Source organism: Triticum dicoccoides, chromosome 2A (assembly GCF_002162155.2).
Source record: "Triticum dicoccoides isolate Atlit2015 ecotype Zavitan chromosome 2A, WEW_v2.0, whole genome shotgun sequence".
In the NCBI taxonomy this organism is placed as follows: Eukaryota; Viridiplantae; Streptophyta; class Magnoliopsida; order Poales; family Poaceae; genus Triticum; species Triticum dicoccoides.
In genome coordinates this window covers 173,271,051-173,289,750 of record NC_041382.1, presented here as the reverse complement: position 1 = coordinate 173,289,750, position 18,700 = coordinate 173,271,051, and the positions used below count along the sequence as shown (strand labels likewise).

Below are 18,700 nucleotides of genomic sequence, written 5' to 3'. Positions count from 1 at the left end.
AGCCTCTCGAGAATATCAGCGGGATCAAGTGACTTGTAATCAGCACGTTCTTGTATCATCAATGCCAGAGTGTCAAATGAGGAATCAAGCGATCTCAGCAATTTCTTCACCACCTCATGGTCGGTGATATCAGTGGCACCAAGTGCTTGAAGCTCATTTGAGATGTCAGTGAGGCGATCGAAGGTTTGTTGAACATTTTCATTGTCGAGTCTTTTGAAGCGGTTGAAGAGATTGCGAAGAACATCAACTCGAGAGTGACGCAGAGTTGAGACTCCTTCATTTACTTTGGACAACCTGTCCCAGATAAGCTTCGATGTTTCCAAAGCACTCACTCTGCCATACCGTCCTTTGCTCAGATGGCCACATATGATATTCTTCGCTTGAGAGTCGAGTTGCTTGAATCTCTTCACATCGGCAACATTCAAAGAATGTGTGACTGAGGGAACACCATTTTCCACAACATACCAGAGATCGTTATCAATTGCTTCAAGATGCATTCACATCTTATTCTTCCAGTAGGGGTAGTCCATCCCATCGAAGGTAGGACACCTAGCAGAGACCTTGATCTTACCTGCGGTCGACATAACTAAAACTCCAGGCGGTTAAACCAAAATCACACAGAACAAGGGAGTACCTTGCTCTGATACCAATTGAAAGTGTGTTATATCGACTAGAAGGGGGGGGGGTGAATAGGCGATTTTTATGAAATTCTTCACCGAGGAATTTGCCGGTGAGGAAATTCCTTAGCGAAGAACTACTAGCAGCGGAATAAGTACTCAAGAGTAAACACAACAGAATACAAGCATAGTCATCATGATGAAATGAAGACAGGCACAGAGTAGAGGAAATGAAAGAGTTGAGGAAATAGAACCAGTAAGCTCGGTGAAGACAATGATTTGGTAGACCAGTTCCAACTGATGTCTCAGTTGTACGTCTGGTTGGAGCGGCTGAGTATTTAAACTCGAGGACACACAGTCCCGGACACCCAGTCAAGGACACTTAGTCCAAGACACCCAGTCCTCACCGTATTCTCCTTGAACTAAGGTCACACAGACCTCGTCCAATCACTCGTGGTAAGTCTTCAGGCGACTTCCAAACCTTCACAAACTTGGTCACCCGGCGATCCACAATTCCTCTTGGATGCTCTAGACCATGACGCCTAACCGTCTGGAAGAAGCACAGTCTTCAAAGGTAACAAGCGTCGGATCCACTCAGGATCAATCTCTTCAGTGATGCTCAATCACTTGGGGTTTGTAGGTGTTTGGGTTTTGGGTTTTTCCTCACTTGATGATTTTTGCTCAAAGTCTTCGGAGGATGGGTTGCTCTCAAATGACAAGTGTCGGTTTCTCTCGGAGCAGCCCACCGCAGCTAGTGGTTGTAGGGGGCAGCTATTTATAGCCTAGGGAGCATCCCGACATGATAAGACATAAATGCCCTTCAATTATATGACCGTTAGGTGGATAGATATTTTGGAACAGCTGGCGCATAGCACAACAACGATCGGAATTTTGAGTAGAAAAATCCTCAGGGCTATCATGTTCCTCACTGTGTAGGCAATCCGCACTAGCGAATTCCTAACTCCTCAGTCAGGACAAATTCCTCAGAGACCAGAAGAACTTCATCTCTGTCACTGAAGAAATTGACTGAACTGTATGAGATTTCCAATGGCTTCACTTGAAGGGATTGGTAGGTGTAGGATTTTGAGTTGAGCATCACATGGAAATTTTTCCTTAGTATTTCCTCGACCCCCTTTAACAGTACGGTGTTTCCTATGACTCAAGAGAAAAACAAAATTATGAAAACGAAAGTCTTCAAGCTTCATATTTCTCGCATGAATATCAAGTCTTCATGGACACACCAATTTCTTCACTTTCAAAGTCTTCATGAAAGTCTTCAGAAATACCAAAATCTTCAGTCGAAGATATTCATTTTTAGGGGTTGACTTTTCCTGTAAATATCAAACTCCTCATAGACTTATAGACCTGTGTACACTCACACACGCATTAGTCCCTTAATCTATAAGTCTTCAATACACCAAAATCACTAAGGGGCACTAGATGCACTTACAGTGAGTCTCAAGATCATCTTCAGAAATCTCCTTGTACATGTTTGCCATAGAGTTGTGATCCATCTTCTTCTTGGCATAGACATCCAAGTCATCTTCTTCTTCCTTAGGAGCATTGATCAGATTTGCCCATTCCTCAATAGTTGAGTGGTACCTTGTACCTTCAGACATCCATACTATCCTGCCATCTGGATAGAAGTGTGCTGTGGAGTAGAATTGCATTATGAGCTCCTCATTCCACTTTGTGAGCTTCTGCCCAACAAAGTCTGCAACTCCGCAAGCACTGAAACTGTCAAACACACCAGGATAGTGTTCCTCATTTTCCTTGATATACTTCCAGTCGACCCACCTCATTTCACACACTATAGGCTTCTTGTCCAGCAGCACTGTCTCATAGAAATCTTGCTGTTCCTTTGTGTGGAACCTGTAATCAACAGCGGTTCTTCTTCTTGTAGCATATGGGTCTGTCTCTCTCCATTTCCTCAGTCCCGAGTCTCTCCTGATCTTCATGTTCTCAGCCATAGGATGAGCATCATTGTGGTCTGGAATTTTTGGCTTCAATTTTCTCAGAACATGCTCTTCATTTCCTTCTTCTTCAGCAACGGTCTCAGGCACTGGGGCCTTGTTCTTCTCAGCTGCAGGAATGTTTCTGGTATTTCTCTTTGGTGCAGTCTTGGGCTTGGAGGCAGCTTTGGGTGCTTCTTTGGGCTTTGATGAAGCAGCCCCTGTCCTGATAGCATCACCCATAAGCTTCTGCTACCATCATCTGAACTGCTAGAGGGACTAGTGCCCTCACTCAGGTGAACCTGCTCCTCTGACCTGTTCTGGCTGTCACTCTGATCAGACATATTGCAAATACTGACAGCAGACCCTGTGAATAGATATAGATGAGATAGAGTGGATGAGCATCACAAAATGCAGAGGTTTTTGCAAAAGAATGAGTCAAAAACTTAGTTTTAGTTTTTCACAAAAAGCATTTCGGATCAACCGATTTGTATCGGTGATACAGAAGCAGCTGTTGGAACCTAAACTAGTGAACTCGGTCAGACCGAGTCACAGTTCGGTGGCATCGAGACTGCTAGGGTTTTACAAAGTCCTGAACTCGGTCACACCGATTTGCAATTCTCGATCAGACCGAAAATTACATGTGCAATGGCCTGAGCCGAATTGGTGGTACCGAGTTCCACAACTCGGATGGTCCGAGATGGTTTCGGCGAAAACCTAACCCTAAATTTTCAATTCAACTCTAATCTACGGAGTGTTTTGACTGGATAGAAGCGCTTCAATCATGGTAAGAATCATAATGAACACAATGTGCTAGGAATCGGACGGGGATAGCATTGTGATCGAGTCCATACCCTAGTTCGGTGATGAACTCGCTACGGCGGCAAGGACGGGGAAGAGTTCCGTTGACGGTGGCGGAGACCAGCGGCAGGAGGCAACTGGCGACGAGGAGGACGATCCGGAGACCCAGGAGGCAGAGCGAGCTATGCGCGGGCGAAGGGGTTTCGGAGAAATTTCCAAAATTTTGCCCGTGAGTATATATAGCCCGACCCTGTCGGTGTGACCGAGTGGAACAACTCGGTGGCACCGAGATTCATAACTGCAAGCAGTTACTGAAACTCGGTGTGACCGAAAGGTTCAAATCGGTTGCACCGAGATTGAAAACCTAGATCGACTTAGTGATCTCGGTATGACCGAAATGGAGGAATCGGTCAGACCGAAACACACAAAGAAGTTTTGGAAGTTTAAGTCTATGATGAATCGGGGACTCCGAGTGCTCCTCACACAGAGTGGTTCAAATCTGACTTGATCAAATTTTGTGATGTAGCATGAATAGAGTTTGAGACGAGAAAAGCATAGATAGCTAGAGAGGGTTCTTAGGCATTCTTGTCCATCCACTTGGCAAAAGAAAAGAAAACCAATCAATCAAAACAACAAGTGGATGTCCTCGAATGAGTGAAATATGCAATCAACATGCTCACACAATAAAATGGCAATTGAAATATGTGGCAAAGCATGCACAACCAATTCTAGCATCTATCAAACAATTGGCGATGACTAGGTCATCTATATATGAGTATATTGACTTAGGAGTCAAATGAGAACATTTGATCATAGGTCATACTCATCATTTAAGCACAAGTGGGGTTACCACTTTTACATGAAGCATTGTTGTGTTCACACCATTAGAGTTGCTTTAGCTCAATTCTTAGAGTAAAGCTCCCCCTAGATGTGAGATCTCCCCTAAGAGGGATGAACTAACCTTGGGTTTTGTAGATGATGACTTCATGTAGATGTTGAAGATGTGGATGCTCAATGTTGATGTAGATCATTTGGAGCTATCCATTGGAGTGAGTTGCACTTTCAATACCTACACGGGTTAGTCCCACAAGGAACAAACAAGGATATCCATAGACATAGAGTGATGCACACACAAGATGATGTCTATGAAAGCTTTTAGGTTACCTTGTCCCTTGTCTTACCAACAAGAGGGTTTGTGACTCCTTGAACTAGTGCAAGATGTGGAAGTTGATTGCACTTGTTCTTGCCAAGATGATAAGAGTGAAGTATGTTGGCGGAGTCACCCTCAAGAACTCTCTAGTTCTTCTTCTTCGGGATCCACACCATCTTGATGGGAATCCTCGGTGTTGTAGTTGTACTTGATGAAGTGGAACTTGAAGTAGTCTTGGGAACCCACTTGACCAAGGCCTTAGGAGCTTCTTCAAATGCATCAATTTCCTCTTGAAGCTTGTCCTTGCCTTTTTGCTTGTGGTCTTGTGGTGGAAGATCATATTGAGCTTGTGTCCCTTTGAGAGAAGTAGGATCATACTTTTCTTGTTGAGGAACAAACTTCGTGTTGGAGTATTGATCTTCTTCCCACTCAACTCCATTGGCATTGAACTTTCGTTCAAAACCAACACCTTGATTCTTCTGGTGCCTTCCTTGCTTGTGTACAATTTCCTCGAATTGCTTACTTCCGGCAAGGCTCTTGTAAACACCTTTCTCTATAATTCCCTTCAATAAGCTATTTTCTTGCTCAAGTGTAACTTGGCTAAGAGAATCACTAGTGGAATCAAGAGAACTACTAGAAGCAACAATATTGGATTTAGCATGATTATTGTTACTACTAGAGGAAGAATCTTTCTTGTTCTTGTTACTAGACTTGACTTGAGGCATGTAAGTGGATAAGAGTAAACGCTTGGCAATGTAAGAAGAACTTCTCTTACGAAGATCATCATTGATTGCTTTTAAGAACTCATGCTCTTGCTCAAGGTTGAGCTTTTCAAAGCGTAATTTCTCATGAGTCCTTAAAAGTTCTCGATGATCTCCTAAGATAGTTTCATGAGCTAACTTAAGAGTGTTTAGTTCTTTAGTTAGAGACCCAATCTTATCCTTATCATTGTCATTCATTTTATCTTGATTAGCATGATTAATTGACGTTTCATCATAGTATTCATCACTAGAGTTGTCAACAAGTAAATCATCATCACCTAACAAGTCATCTTCATCACTATTGAAATCAACATACTCGGGGTGTGATACCTTTGGGCCTTTAGCCATGAAGCATGTTCCAATTCCTTCATTTGGTGAGTCAATATGTCGTAGGAGTTGGTTGTCACAAGTGCTAGACCGACAACACCTTCATCTTGAGTATATTCGGAGTCGGAGTGATAGCTTCTCTCGGAGTGGTTGTCGGAGTCGGAGCTGGATACCCATTCACCAACATGAGCTTGATGTCTTCGTTTTGTGTAGCTCCTTGATGACTTGTCCTTTCCTTCCGAATCCTTGCTTCTCCGTGAGGGTCTTCGTTCATAACGATCATCTCTACTCCTTCTTTCTCTAGATGGTGATTCTTCTCTTCTAGTTCTTCTCTTGGGAGAATCTTCTCTTCTCTTGTAGGGGGCCGTACACTCATTGGAATAGTGTCCGGGCCTTCCACAATTGTAGCAGTTTCGCTCTCGACTAGAAGATCTTTTGTCATTGTAGGACCTTGACTTGGAGCTTCTCTCTTTGCTTCTACTCTTGTAGAACTTGTTGAAGTTCTTCACCATTAAGCTCAATTCTTCATTGAAGGTTTGTTTCTCACTCGATGATGTGGGGGCTTCACATGAGGCTTTGTAAGCACCACTTGATTTGTTGTGAAGTTCCTCTTTATCCTTGAGTGACATCTCATGAGCAACAATTCTTCCGATGACTTCTGTTGGCTTGAGATCTTTGTAATTGGGCATCATTTAGATCAATGTGCACACGGTATCATATTTTCCATCCAAGGCTCTTAAGATCTTCTTCATGATGAATCTATCGGTCATCTCTTCACTCCGTAAGCCGGCAATCTCATTTGTGATAAGAGCAAGCCTAGAGTACATTTCAGCGACACCTTCACCATCCTTAATTTTGAACTTGTCAAGTTGACTTTGAAGCACATCCAATTTGGATTCCTTGACGGAGTCGGTACCTTCGTGCTTATCAATCAAAGTATCCCAAATTTCCTTTGCATTCTCAAGACGGCTGATTTTGTTGAATTCTTCGGGGCACAATCCGTTGAAGAGGATATCACAAGCTTGAGCATTGTATTGTAGCATCTTCAACTCATCCGCGGTAGCTTCACGATTCGGTTCTCTCCCATCAAAGAATTCACCTTGCATGCCAACACACACAATAGCCCAAACGGCGGGGTTATGTCCAAGAATATGCATTTTCATCTTATGCTTCCAACTAGCAAAATTAGTACCATCAAAATAAGGACCTCTACGGTGATAATTTCCCTCGCTAGACGCCATACTCTCCTAGGTTGTGAAACCAAGGCTATGACCGCCAAAAGCTATGGAAATCAAAGCAAATGGAGACCAAAGCTCTGATACCACTTGTAGGATCAAAAGTATGTCTAGAGGGGGGGTGATTAGACTACTTGACCAAATAAAAATCTAGCCTTTTCCCAATTTTAGTTCTTGGCAGATTTTAGCTATCTTAGCACAAGTCAAGCAATCTCCACACAATTCAAGCAAGCATGCAAAAGAGTATATGAGCAGCGGAAAGTAAAGCATGCAACTTGCAAGAATGTAAAGGGAAGGGTTTGGAGGATTCAAACGCAATTGGAGACACGGATGTTTTTGTCGTGGTTCCGATAGGTGGTGCTATCGTACATCCACGTTGATGGAGACTTCAACCCACGGAGGGTAACGGTTGCGCGAGTCCACAGAGGGATCCACCCATGAAGGGTCCACGAAGAAGCAACCTTGTCTATTCCATCATGGCCGTTGCCCATGAAGGACTTGCCTCACTAGCGGTAGATCTTCACGAAGTAGGCGATCTCCTTGCCCTTACAAACTCCTTGGTTCAACTCCACAATCTTGTAGGAGGCTCTCAAGTGACACCTAGCCAATCTAGGAGACACCACTCTCCAAGAAGTAACAAATGGTGTGTTGATGATGAACTCCTTGCTCTTGTGCTTCAAATGATAGTCTCCCCAACACTCAACTCTCTCTCACATGATTTGGATTTTGTGGAAAGAAGATTTGAGTGGAAAGAAACTTGGGGAAGGCTAGAGATCAAGATTCATATGGTTGGAATGGAATATCTTGACCTCAACACAAGTGTAGGTGGTTCTCTCTCAGAAAATGTGTATTGCAAGTGTAGGTATGTTCTGATGGCTCTCTCCACGAATGAAGAGTGGGTGGAGGGGTATATATAGCCTCCACACAGAATCTAACAGTTACACAATTTGCCAAACTCGGTGGGACCGAATGGTTAAACTCGGTCGGACCGATTCAGCAAACCTAGTGACCGTTAGGATTTTTGGTGGGACTGAGATGCAACTCGGTAGGACCGATATGGTTAGGGTTAGGGCATAACGTAATCTCGGTGTGACCGATTACACGAACTCGGTGGGACCAATTTTGGTAATAAGCTAACCAGAGAGTTGGTCAGGTAAACTCGGTGGGACCGATTCGCTCATCTCGGTGAGACCGAAATGTTACAAAAGGGAAACAGAGAGTTTACATTGCAATCTCGGTGGGACCGATCGCTCGTCTCGGTGAGACCGAAATGTTACGAAGGGAAACAAAGAGATTACAATCCCATCTCGGTGAGACCAAGATCCCTATCGGTGAGACCGATTTGCCTAGGGTTTGTGGCAGTGGCTATGACATTTGAAACTCGGTGGCGCCAGATAGAAAGAATTGGTGGGGCCGAGTTTGACTTTTGGTTTAGGTCATATGTGGATGTGGGAGAGTAGTTGAGGGTTTTGGAGCATATCACTAAGCAATTTGAGCAAGCAAGCCATTAAGCAACACCTCATCCCTCCGTAATAGTATTGGCTTTTCCTATAGACTCAATGTGATCTTGGATCACTAAAATATAAAATGTAGAGTCTTGATCTTGAAGCTTGAGCCAAACTTTTTGTCCTTAGAATTTTGAGGGATCCACTTTCCTCATCCATGCCATGCCATTCATTGAGCTTTTCCTGAAATATTAATCTTGGAATAATGTTAGCTCAATGAGCTATATGTTGTTAGGAATTACCAAAACCACCCAGGCAGATAGTTGCACTTTCACAAGGTAGTAGGATCCCAAGCAACCAGGATACCTCCATGGGACTCCACCGAAGGCAGGTATTGAAAATAGCCAAAGGCTCGAACAAGACATCGCATCACCACGAAAGATGTCAATCGACTCCAATTTAGTCATTCTTTTCTTTCACTAATAGCGGAGTTGTACATGAAATGCTTAATTTGGATCACATAATCATTCCATTGGCTCAGCATGTCATACCGAGCAGGAACACCGTAGGTGCTAGTCGTCTCATGTAATCTTGATTCCCCTCATCTTTGCACGAATCTTAGTGTGGAGACATCGTCTTAGAGCAAGCTTAATAACAAACGTTGCTGCTAGCTATATGTCAATGCCATGTCACCTAAAGCTTTCATAAAAGCCCACTAGTATAATAGATGGACTCTAGACTGGCTACTAGCATTTAATACTTGCATGTGAAAAGAGGCAAAGAAACATACGTAATTGGAAGAGAGAGGAGGAAGATCTGCCTTTTAGCTTTCACACGACTGCATGCGGGCATGCGGGCTTCATTTCTCATTTCTTGCGTTGTTGCCCGTTGATAAGTGAAGCACGCACTGCCTTCTCTTTCCTTTTTTTATTTCTCCTCCACCTGGGATTTTGGTGATGCGGGAGGGCTTATAGCCTGCTGACTGAGACTTATTATACTTGCTCTTAGGATGACTATCTACACATAATATTGTAGAATTTAATACAGCGAGCATGTTGGTGCTGATTTCACTGGTTATTTTTTGGGACCGGCTTCTCTACCGTGCAATGGGCACGATGGGGATGATACAGCACCCTGTGCAGTGAAGAGCCAGAAGGCACAACAGGGTGCAATGCAGCATCATTTATTGTTTTGTCTTGTAGCAAAATGTATTGTTCCTGAACTATAGCATGCATACTATTTATGTGCCGTAGCAAAGGGCGTGTTTGGTTGCCCGCATCGAGCCCAACCAGGCCCGTGCGGGATGAGTGTGGGCTGTTTGGTTGCCTAGTTTTACTATTGGGCCTGCATAGCACGATGTTTAAAGCAGCTCTGGGACTGCCTCGCTGGAAACGCATGAATCAACAGTTTCTCCAGGGCCAGGCCCGAGCGGTGCACATGGGCGGGCGCGGTTGCATGCGCGCGGCCACCCTCGAGAAGCCGCGTTGCTTCCCGAAGCACCGGAAGTTATTAGCCTCACCGCCCCTCACCACTCCCTCTCCCCACTCTTCCCCACTCTCCCAACTCTCACCGGCGGCGGCGGATCGGAGCAGAGGAAGAAGACCACAGGACTCCATCACCGGCAGCGGCAGATCAGAGCAGAGGAAGAAGACCACCGGACTCCATCAATGGCGGTAAGCACTTCTCTCTCTTCGACATGCACGCTAGATTCGATCCACGGCGATAGATTCGATCCATGGCGGAGGGGAATGGGGAATAGAGGTAGATAAGCATAGGGGTAGTTCATACTAGTTCTTAGAAGTTCATACGAGTTCATACATGCAAGATCGGAATGCATAAGGTAGATTTCGGGATTGGGGGATAGGGGAATAGGGGGTACACAACAGACACCGGTTGACCACGGCGGCCGTCACCGGCGTGCGGAGCGGCTGGTCGAGCCGCTGGCCTTCATCTTTTTCTTCATCGCCGTGCGGGCCGGTGGGTCGTCCTCATCGTCCTCGGCAGATTCGAGGTCGATCTGTCAGGTAGGACGGACTGGCTCCAGCGCCCTAGCTGGCATGTGCACCGCCTCTTCTTCCTCCTCCTTAGGCTCCCCGCCGATGACCGCCAGCGGCGCGATAGCCGTCTCCCAGTACATTGCAGCACGGCGGTCATTAGGAGCCCAGTAGGTCTTATACTTGCACCACTTTTTCCTCTGTTTAGGGTCGTCGAAGACGGCCTGATTCATGGCCCAGTGAATGATGTCAACTGCCATCGCGCCCTTCACTGGGTCAGGAATCAACGTCTTCAACTCTTCTTTAGTGGCCTTCATGACCACGGCATTCGATTCCTTCTGCATGTAAGCCATGGAGCCGAAGTTCGAGCACACCTCCATGGTGTTCTCGAACTTGGTCCGGTCACCAGCCGTCCACCCGAGGAAGAAGGCCCTCCAGCCAATACCCCAAAGGAAGGGGTTGGCATTGGAGCTGGAGCTAGAGCTCATGGCGATGGGGAGGAGGAAGGTTGACAGTGAGAGAAGAGAGGGGGTGGGTAAATAGTGGTGGGCAGGGTGAGTAAATATAGGGGGATGGAGAGGAGGAGAAGAGTGACAGTCATGCCGTTTTAACTACAAGCTCTTGAATTAGCCATGAACTCTGTGCAATGCCTGACTCCATGACTTGTGTGCAGATCGAGGACACGGAGGTGCTCCCGGCCGTTGACAACAAGGGCAAGCAGCCCCTTCACCCAATGCCCGACGAGGTTGAGTTGCCGCCCACCGCTGAGGAAGACCCGAAGACGCCTGAGGGTGGCGACGACAAGGGCATGGAGGAGCCCCCAGCAACAAGCGCCGCAACTACGGCCACTACCATCAGGAGGATGGCCCAACTCACTTCAGCAAGGTCATCCTTGCACCGAAGCTTGAGTGCATCCCCATGCCCCTGGACTTCACCAAGCAGTTCATCGCGATGCCAACGGAGTTCAAGCTCAGGAACAACACCGGCTACTCCTGGAAGGTGACGGTAAAGCTGATGAATGGCAGGGTGACCCTGGATCAGGGTTGGGCCACCTACGCAGCCGTTCATCAGATCAAGATCGGCTACATGGTGACGTTCAAGCTCCTCACTCCCGACACCCTCAAGGTCATCATCTTCGATGACGATGGCATTGAGGTCGTCAACAAGTGCGGGAAGCACGATGAAGCCTTCGCCTCCAAGGAGTAGGGCCGGGCCACCTCTTTCGAGCGTACTATCGAATTATGATAGTTGATGGTTTATGCGTTGAACTGTTATATCTGTGGTACTGCTTATATCTGAATTATGCTAGTTCATGCTCTATTTATAGTCTGTTGTGCTTATGATGTGTGCTGCCGAAGTGTGGTGGTAACCTCACCAACTAGCCAAAGAGGTTACCACACATCAGGCCTTGCATACAACCAAACACCATGCCTTGGGTTTGTGGACTAACATGCAGGCAACCAAACACCAGGCAGTGTGTTTCAGCCCATGCAGGTAAGAGGGCATGCAGGAAACCAAACAACATGCATATGATGCATTTGAGGCTGCATTTGTATAGCTAGGCTAAGTAGAGAAGTGCATGCGATGCAGGCACTGTTGCACACGGCAACCAAACACGCCCAAAGAGATTTGAGGCATTCATACTACATCTGACAGCTGATAGATGGCCAAAGGCAGGGTACAATAGCATCCCTGCCGTGTCCATTGCAAGGTAGAGGAGCCAGTTCCTATTTTTTGTTGCATGGAGGGAGACTATCACCTGCTTTTCTTGTCACTACTAGTTTCTTGGTTGCACCAGGATCACTGCCCGTCTTCTCTAACCATGTACTCCCTCCGTTCGGAAATACTTGTCCTAGAAATGGTTGCATCTAGACTTGTTTTAGTTCTAGATACAACCATTTCTAAGACAAGTATTTCCGAACGGAGGGAGTATTAGAGAACTTTTACCTCTTGACGGTAACTCTATAGTTATGAAATAAAAATCCTTTTACCCATGCAAAAAAATAAAAAAATAAAAGAAACTGATTTGCTATTCCTTAATTGTCTAGAGAAATTCTCCCGAGCCAGTCGATTTTGTTGAGAGTAGAGCAATGTAGCCCCGAGATCGAGGCGGCAGGTCGCAATGTTACTAACGAGAACTCACTAGGACATCACCGGAGAAGGGATGGCATATTTATTGCGACATCATCTGGGAGGAGAGGTAGTGAGTTTGTAAGTTCGGCCGTTCGGGTGCCAATGCTAAATATGGTCGGGGATGTTAGAGTTGTGTCGAATATTATTGTACAAGTTAGGTTACAGTTGGACTTGGAGTCGTACGGTGTGTAGACAGGATATGGAGTCGTGTCTAAGTAGGACACTTGTATCCTATGCCTCTCATATATAGCGAGGGTAGACACACGATGTAACCTACGTCAACATAATAGCACTGGCATGCGGGGGAGCCAGTGGCATGTGCCGGCACCCGGGAGGCCGGGGTGCGGTATTGTAGCGGTGTTATGGGGAGGAGCGACTGTAGTCAGGCCCCTGGGATGTAGCCATATCGGTGAACCTCGTTGTAAGGTACCAGATATATCTTCTGTATATTATGGTTCTCACACACTCACGATATGATACAAGGGATTGGATTACAGATGAACTGAGCTATTACAGAGAGGAGCAGGGGTAGGAGAAGAGAGGAAGGTAGCCGCAGTGCCATTGCCGTTCGTGATCCACTGGATACTCTCGACGTCGCTTCCTCCCAGACTCTTATCGCCTTCGTGGTTCCCGAACGGGCCAGGCCCAGCTGGCCCAAGGGGCCAACCCAAACACGTGATGGTAGGAGGGCTCCTAACACCCCCCTCCTTGAAATGCGGCTTGACCCCAAGCCGACACCACCGAGAACCACCGGGATCCCATTGCACTCGGTGTTCCTTGACCAGCTTGAAGTCATGATGGTAGTTGAAGTCGGGGTTGACTTGAACGACAAGGTTGCAGTAGTCGTGGCCGATGGTGACTCCATCCCAAGAGGCGGCACGGAAGTGGCCGTTGCCAACATAGTCTTGATCGAAGTTGAGGTAGTACTTGTGGTTGATGGAGCCCAGCATGACGATGACAACGACACTGGTGATGAAACTCCTCCCTCCTTGAAAAGTGTCTTGATTGGAAGCTGAAGTCCCATGGCCTTCCTGGACGACTGTGAAGCTCCCTAGATCATCAGGTTCGCCCCACACACAGATTTTTCCGCTCCTCGTGGACTTGCATGACTGGCAATAGAATGGCAGCAAGAACTCCCGTAGTGCTATGAGCTTGTCAAGTCTGCAATCAAGCTCCAATGTTCTAGGAAAGAAATGGATGGTCATCCACTGATTTAGTTCGCCGCTGGCCATTGGCTTCTCCATTCTCAACTGGATGCACATAGGAGTCGCATATGCAAGCTAGACTTCAAACAAGTAATGCATCAGGGAGTCAATGCACATGTACTGCATATATAGCTTGCAAGGCCTCCGGGATCCCACAATTGCTCAAGGTGATCGCCGCTAGCTGAAGTATCCGGAGTCCAGGGAAACCTTTGTTTATGCCCAAAGGGAGATGATACACTACCAAATAGACTGGAATCCGAATAATGAATCTTTGTTGCAAATTGTATAGGCTGAATCGCAAATAGTTTGAGAGTGCCGAAATACCAGCCATGATTAACCTCGCATGATATTGGTTCAGAAGGGGGACGAGGCAACATAAAAATATGTTGTGAATTTTTGTCCCACGACTGATGCTTGTCCCATTGCCATTGCATCGTGATACCAGCTGTAGCAAAAGACAATAACATCCAAAATTGCACGAACTGAAGATAGACATTACTTGGAAATGTTGTACTCAGAACACCCAATTGCTGCTTGCTGTGAAGGAGCCTATCATGATTACTAGAATCTGAATCATCTTTGCCCCATTTCAAAAACCACGAGCATGAGAGCTGCACTGGAAGCATCCTTATGCAATTCCCAAGGAGATTGGAGCACCGTTCCCATGCATTGTTAGTGTAAATGTTAATTGAAGAACGACCACTGCCTTTAAATTCTTCTTGACTTTCTGACTTGTGGTAGCAGTCATGTGTGCTTCATAGCAACTCCTTCAGGAGAGCAAGCAAATGATGGCCATGGCATAAGACAGAGCCTGCTAGTAGATGTTTTCCTCTTGGAACTGAGCAGTCATGAAATTTCTAATAGGAATTGTTCAGATGGGAAGAGGGAAATAGGATGAATGCTCAACTCCATTACCTTCGCTCCAGCTTTTGCACAAGGTGTAATCGTCTCACCAGAACAATTGCTTAGCTTAGTGGAAACCATTACAGAAAGCTGCACAGAAGGCCATGATCATAGCTCCACTAAAGAGACCATAAAAACTTGTAACATAGTAGGATGTATCCCCTAATTGAGTGCACTCCTCCTTGGTTGCTGGTCAGGTGGATGCTTAAAACAAAGAAGCAACTCCCAGTCCTGGTTAGTTCTATTTTCAAACATGTCGATAATCGCACTGACTTCATTCAGTTTCAGATAAGTTTGATCATAGCCAACCACAAAATAACATGCTGGCTGTACACAAAGAAGACCTGATGGTTCCAGCATTTTTGAGTTGATTCCTCTATGAGCCATGTGACGCTTAAGGCAGCCCTTGTCCAGCCAAAGATTACATGGCAGCATAAATTTTTTTTTTGTGAATTTTTCTCCATGCAAAGGTCAAGTGTACTGAAGAGACACCTGATTTCATCGCAGCAGACTAGTTCATATGGTCCAGATTGCATGAACTGAAGTAGACATGCAGCCATAGGAGCAAGATAGCAATGCTGCATTTGAAGGGTAGTATTAATAGAACACGCATAGAGTTCCAAGAACCACTGTTTACCTTCATGTAATAGTTGCTTAGTGAAAAAATCACCATTGTTCTGTTTCAAAGACCACAAGTAGAAAATCTGAACAGAGGGTATCCTTATGCAGTATCCAAGAAGACTGAGCCACCGTCCCCTTGTATTACTAAAGTGAGAGTTGATTGAAGCATGACCGCTCCCTGTTAATTCTTCTTGGCTAATTTTTTTCAATGCACTAAGATAGGCATAATATGAAGTATTCCCTGCACTCCTCGAGGCTTGTCGGGTGGTAAGGGAAACTGCATATTATGCATAAGGCAGGGCCTAGCAGCCGATGTTTTCCTCCTAGGACAAAATGGCCATGCAACTTCCCATTAGAATTGTTCAAGAGAGTTAGGAAAAGCAGACTGAATGTTGAATTCCATTCTCATTGTTCCAGCATGTGCACTAGTCCCATCAAGACAATCCCTCGGCTCATGGGAAACCAAGAAAGCAAGCTGCTCAATAGGCCAGGACTGCTGCTCCACTGATAATCCCATGGAAATATGCAACTGAGTGTCATGTAGAAATTGTTGCAATGTGCTCCTCATCTTTGCCTGATGGTCCGGTGGCCACCAAACATAATCAGAGGCACTAGTGACGCATCCGCCAGCAATGCCAAGGCACAAAACAACATCATCTTCCACGACAATCACCTCACAATAAGAAACTGAACATGGCTCCTCCTGACAACTTGCATCTGAATGAAACTTGAAAGACGGCCATGGCCTAGGCCTGAATAGGTGTCCGCTGTGTCTGGTTCTCACTCGCACAAGTGACGGCCATGGTTGCTGCCCGATTCCTTGCTGTATCGGTGGCAGGCATGAGGTTTTGCTCCTGTCCACAAGATAAACAGGCTTCACCCACTCGCCATCCCGGAGTAGACCGTCTCTCGAACACCTGGTCAGCACCGGCGGAGCAGGGTCGCTGCGGATGATGAGGGCGACGTCGTGGTCTGCCTTGCTCATCAGTTGGGTGGAGGCGTCGACAGAGAGGGCATCAAGCTCCTGCACGCCAGCCTTGGGGTCGACGTCGGTGGTGGTCATCACGGGAGAAACGACCTCGGCACAAGAGGGAGTGTTGGTGACGATTGAGGCCGTTGCCTACACCGGAGCGAGCTGCTCAACTGCTTGGTGGATCGGGTCGACCGTGGGCTCGAGGTGGACGACGGTAGCAGCGTCATGGACGTTGTCGATGGTGTCAACCTGGGTCGAGCACTCCGTCGAACAGGTGACGAGCACCATCGTGATGCACACCGGGGCTGCATCATGGGCGACCGTGGGAATCTCCTGGGCCTTGGTGGTGGAGCCGGAGACGTTCTGGAGGGGCGCCGACGCGTTGGTTGTGCTCTCCGGCGAAGTTGTCGCTGATGGTGGGTTGTGGACGACGGCGGGTGAACTGGTGGCCCAACTGACGTCAAGGGCGTTCAGTTTCTCGGCAAGGGACCTGGTGGCGTTGGTGTAGGCGTCGAGCTGCTCCAGATACTCCTGGAGGAACGGATCCATGGTTGATTCCGTCGGATGGTGGTGGTGAAAAAAATTTGGGGGAAGAATTTGGGGAAGGGTGGTGCCTGGCTCTGCATACCAGATGTAAGGTACCAGATATATCTCCTGCATATTATGGTTCTCACACACTCATGATCTTGTCACGCCTTCCTCCAATTCGGCGGACAACGAGTCGCCGACTCTAGACTCCCTGACGAGTGGACCGGCGAACAACGATGACGTGGACGATGAATAGTTACTGTGAGCTGTCGCGTGGGTGTGTCCCACCTGTAAGTGTAGAGTGGTATAACTAGGAGATGAGCAGTGGTGCTCGAGGTGTGTTGTAATTGAATCCTGTGAACCTTCTCATCCTTTCAGCTGATAATCTCATCCCCTTTCGTCTAATATCTTATCCCCTTCCCCAAGCTATCCTCTGATCCCTAGATCTCTAGATCGGGACACCACAATTTGGTAATCAGAGTTTGTGATTGCTCCGCTCGCGCTCACAATCCGAGATCAATCCGTAAAATTCCACCGCGAAAGGTGCCTTGATTTGCTTCGGCTCATCGGCTCGAAATCCTTAGCGGGGTTGGATTTGATTCAGGAGAGCCGCGACGGCGCCGTCCAAGATCACGAAGCATGCGTAAATGCATGTGTATCATAAAAAGGAAAATAAAAGATATTTTTTAGAATACGCAAATGCATGCGTATCATATATTCATAGAAGAGAATCAACTTGCAAAATGTTGGAACTAGCTCAATCAGCTTGCCGGGTGCACATTGATCGGCTTCCCGACCGTGAAACCGCCGTCCACCACTAGGTTATGGCCAGTGACATACTTGGCCTCGTCGGACGCCAGGTAGACGGCAGCCCTCGCCACGTCCTCCGGCTCCAGCACCGCCCCATGGAGCTCGCTCATGCCCCTCTCCACCATCCGCTTCAGCGCGTCGTCGCCAACGCCCGGGTACGCCCTCGCCAGCGACCGGACCAGCAGCGGCGTCGCGATGGCGTGCGGCGAGATGGCGTTGACGCGCACGCCGTCGCGCGCCAGCTCCGCCGCCACCAGCCGCACCACGCTCACCACCGTCGCCTTCGAGAGGCTGTACGGGAGCGCGGCGACACCGCCCATCATCCCCGTGGTGCTCCCCGTGCAGAGGACGCAGCCGCTGCGGCGCGGCACCATGACGCGCGCGGCGTGCTTGACGGCGGCCACCAGGGAGCGCGCGTTGGCCGCCATCACGCGGTCGAAGTCCGCGAGGTCGAGGGCCGCCAGGGGCGCCGGCGCCGAGGACCCGGAGACGCCGGCGTTGCTGTAGAGGACGTCGAGCTGGCCGTGGCGCGCCACGGCGAGGTCCACCGCCGCGGCGATCTGCGCCTCGTCGGTCACGTCGCAGCGGGTGTACTCCGCGCCCGGGCCGAGCTCGGCCGCCACGGAGCGGCCCGCGTCGTCCTGGATGTCCGCGAGGATGACCTTGGCGCCGTTCCGGATGAACTCGACGGCCGTCGCCTTGCCGATGCCGCTGGCCGCGCCGGTGATCACGGCGACTTTGCCGGCCAGCCTCTGGCAGCTGGACGCCGTCCACAAGTTCCTGGCCAAGCCACACGAAAATGTCCCCGCACCTCTGCTCTTCATTGCTCCGAGCATCGTAGCAGACGGCGTACCGGGCTTCGATCTCCCTGAGCAAAGCTGATCTCCGTCCGAGCTGTGACTGAGCTGAGAGTTCTGCTCCGAGTTATTATAGACCTTGTCGCGTCCGTGATAAATTAAATCAGGAACCACTCTCCTACGGCTGCTCATGTCGCTGTCGGCCTGGTGTGCATGTGAGGGATTCTAGAGGCGGCAGATAACGCCACCGGCGACGGCATTGCCACGTTCTCACCCATTGGTCCAGGTCACCGACTGTTTCTCTTTCTCCCCCAACAGCTCGTGTTTTTCAACCGACGCGCCTTGTCTCGACGGGCAGCGTGTCCAGAACGATCACTTCCTTCAAGTTCTGCTTTGACACGGCGGCCGACGTCGCGCACAGTTTAATAAACGAGACGGGAACGAGAGT

General features: G+C 47.9%; 1 protein-coding gene across 1 annotated transcript; it reads right to left on the bottom strand.

Annotated features, from left to right (window-relative positions):
- Positions 1-16,860: 16,860 nt before the first annotated feature.
- LOC119354045 (momilactone A synthase-like) lies at positions 16,861-18,367 on the bottom strand. The gene has a single exon (XM_037620748.1). The coding sequence runs from the start codon at positions 18,289-18,291 to the stop codon at positions 17,407-17,409; it is 885 nt and encodes a 294-aa protein (XP_037476645.1). The 5' UTR covers positions 18,292-18,367; the 3' UTR covers positions 16,861-17,406.
- Between the last annotated feature and the right edge of the window lie 333 nt (positions 18,368-18,700).

Bases quoted from the DNA above. Each gene is read 5' to 3' on its own strand.
- LOC119354045 (XM_037620748.1), bottom strand. From the start codon at position 18,291: ATGCTCGGAGCAATGAAGAGCAGAGGTGCGGGGACATTTTCGTGTGGC.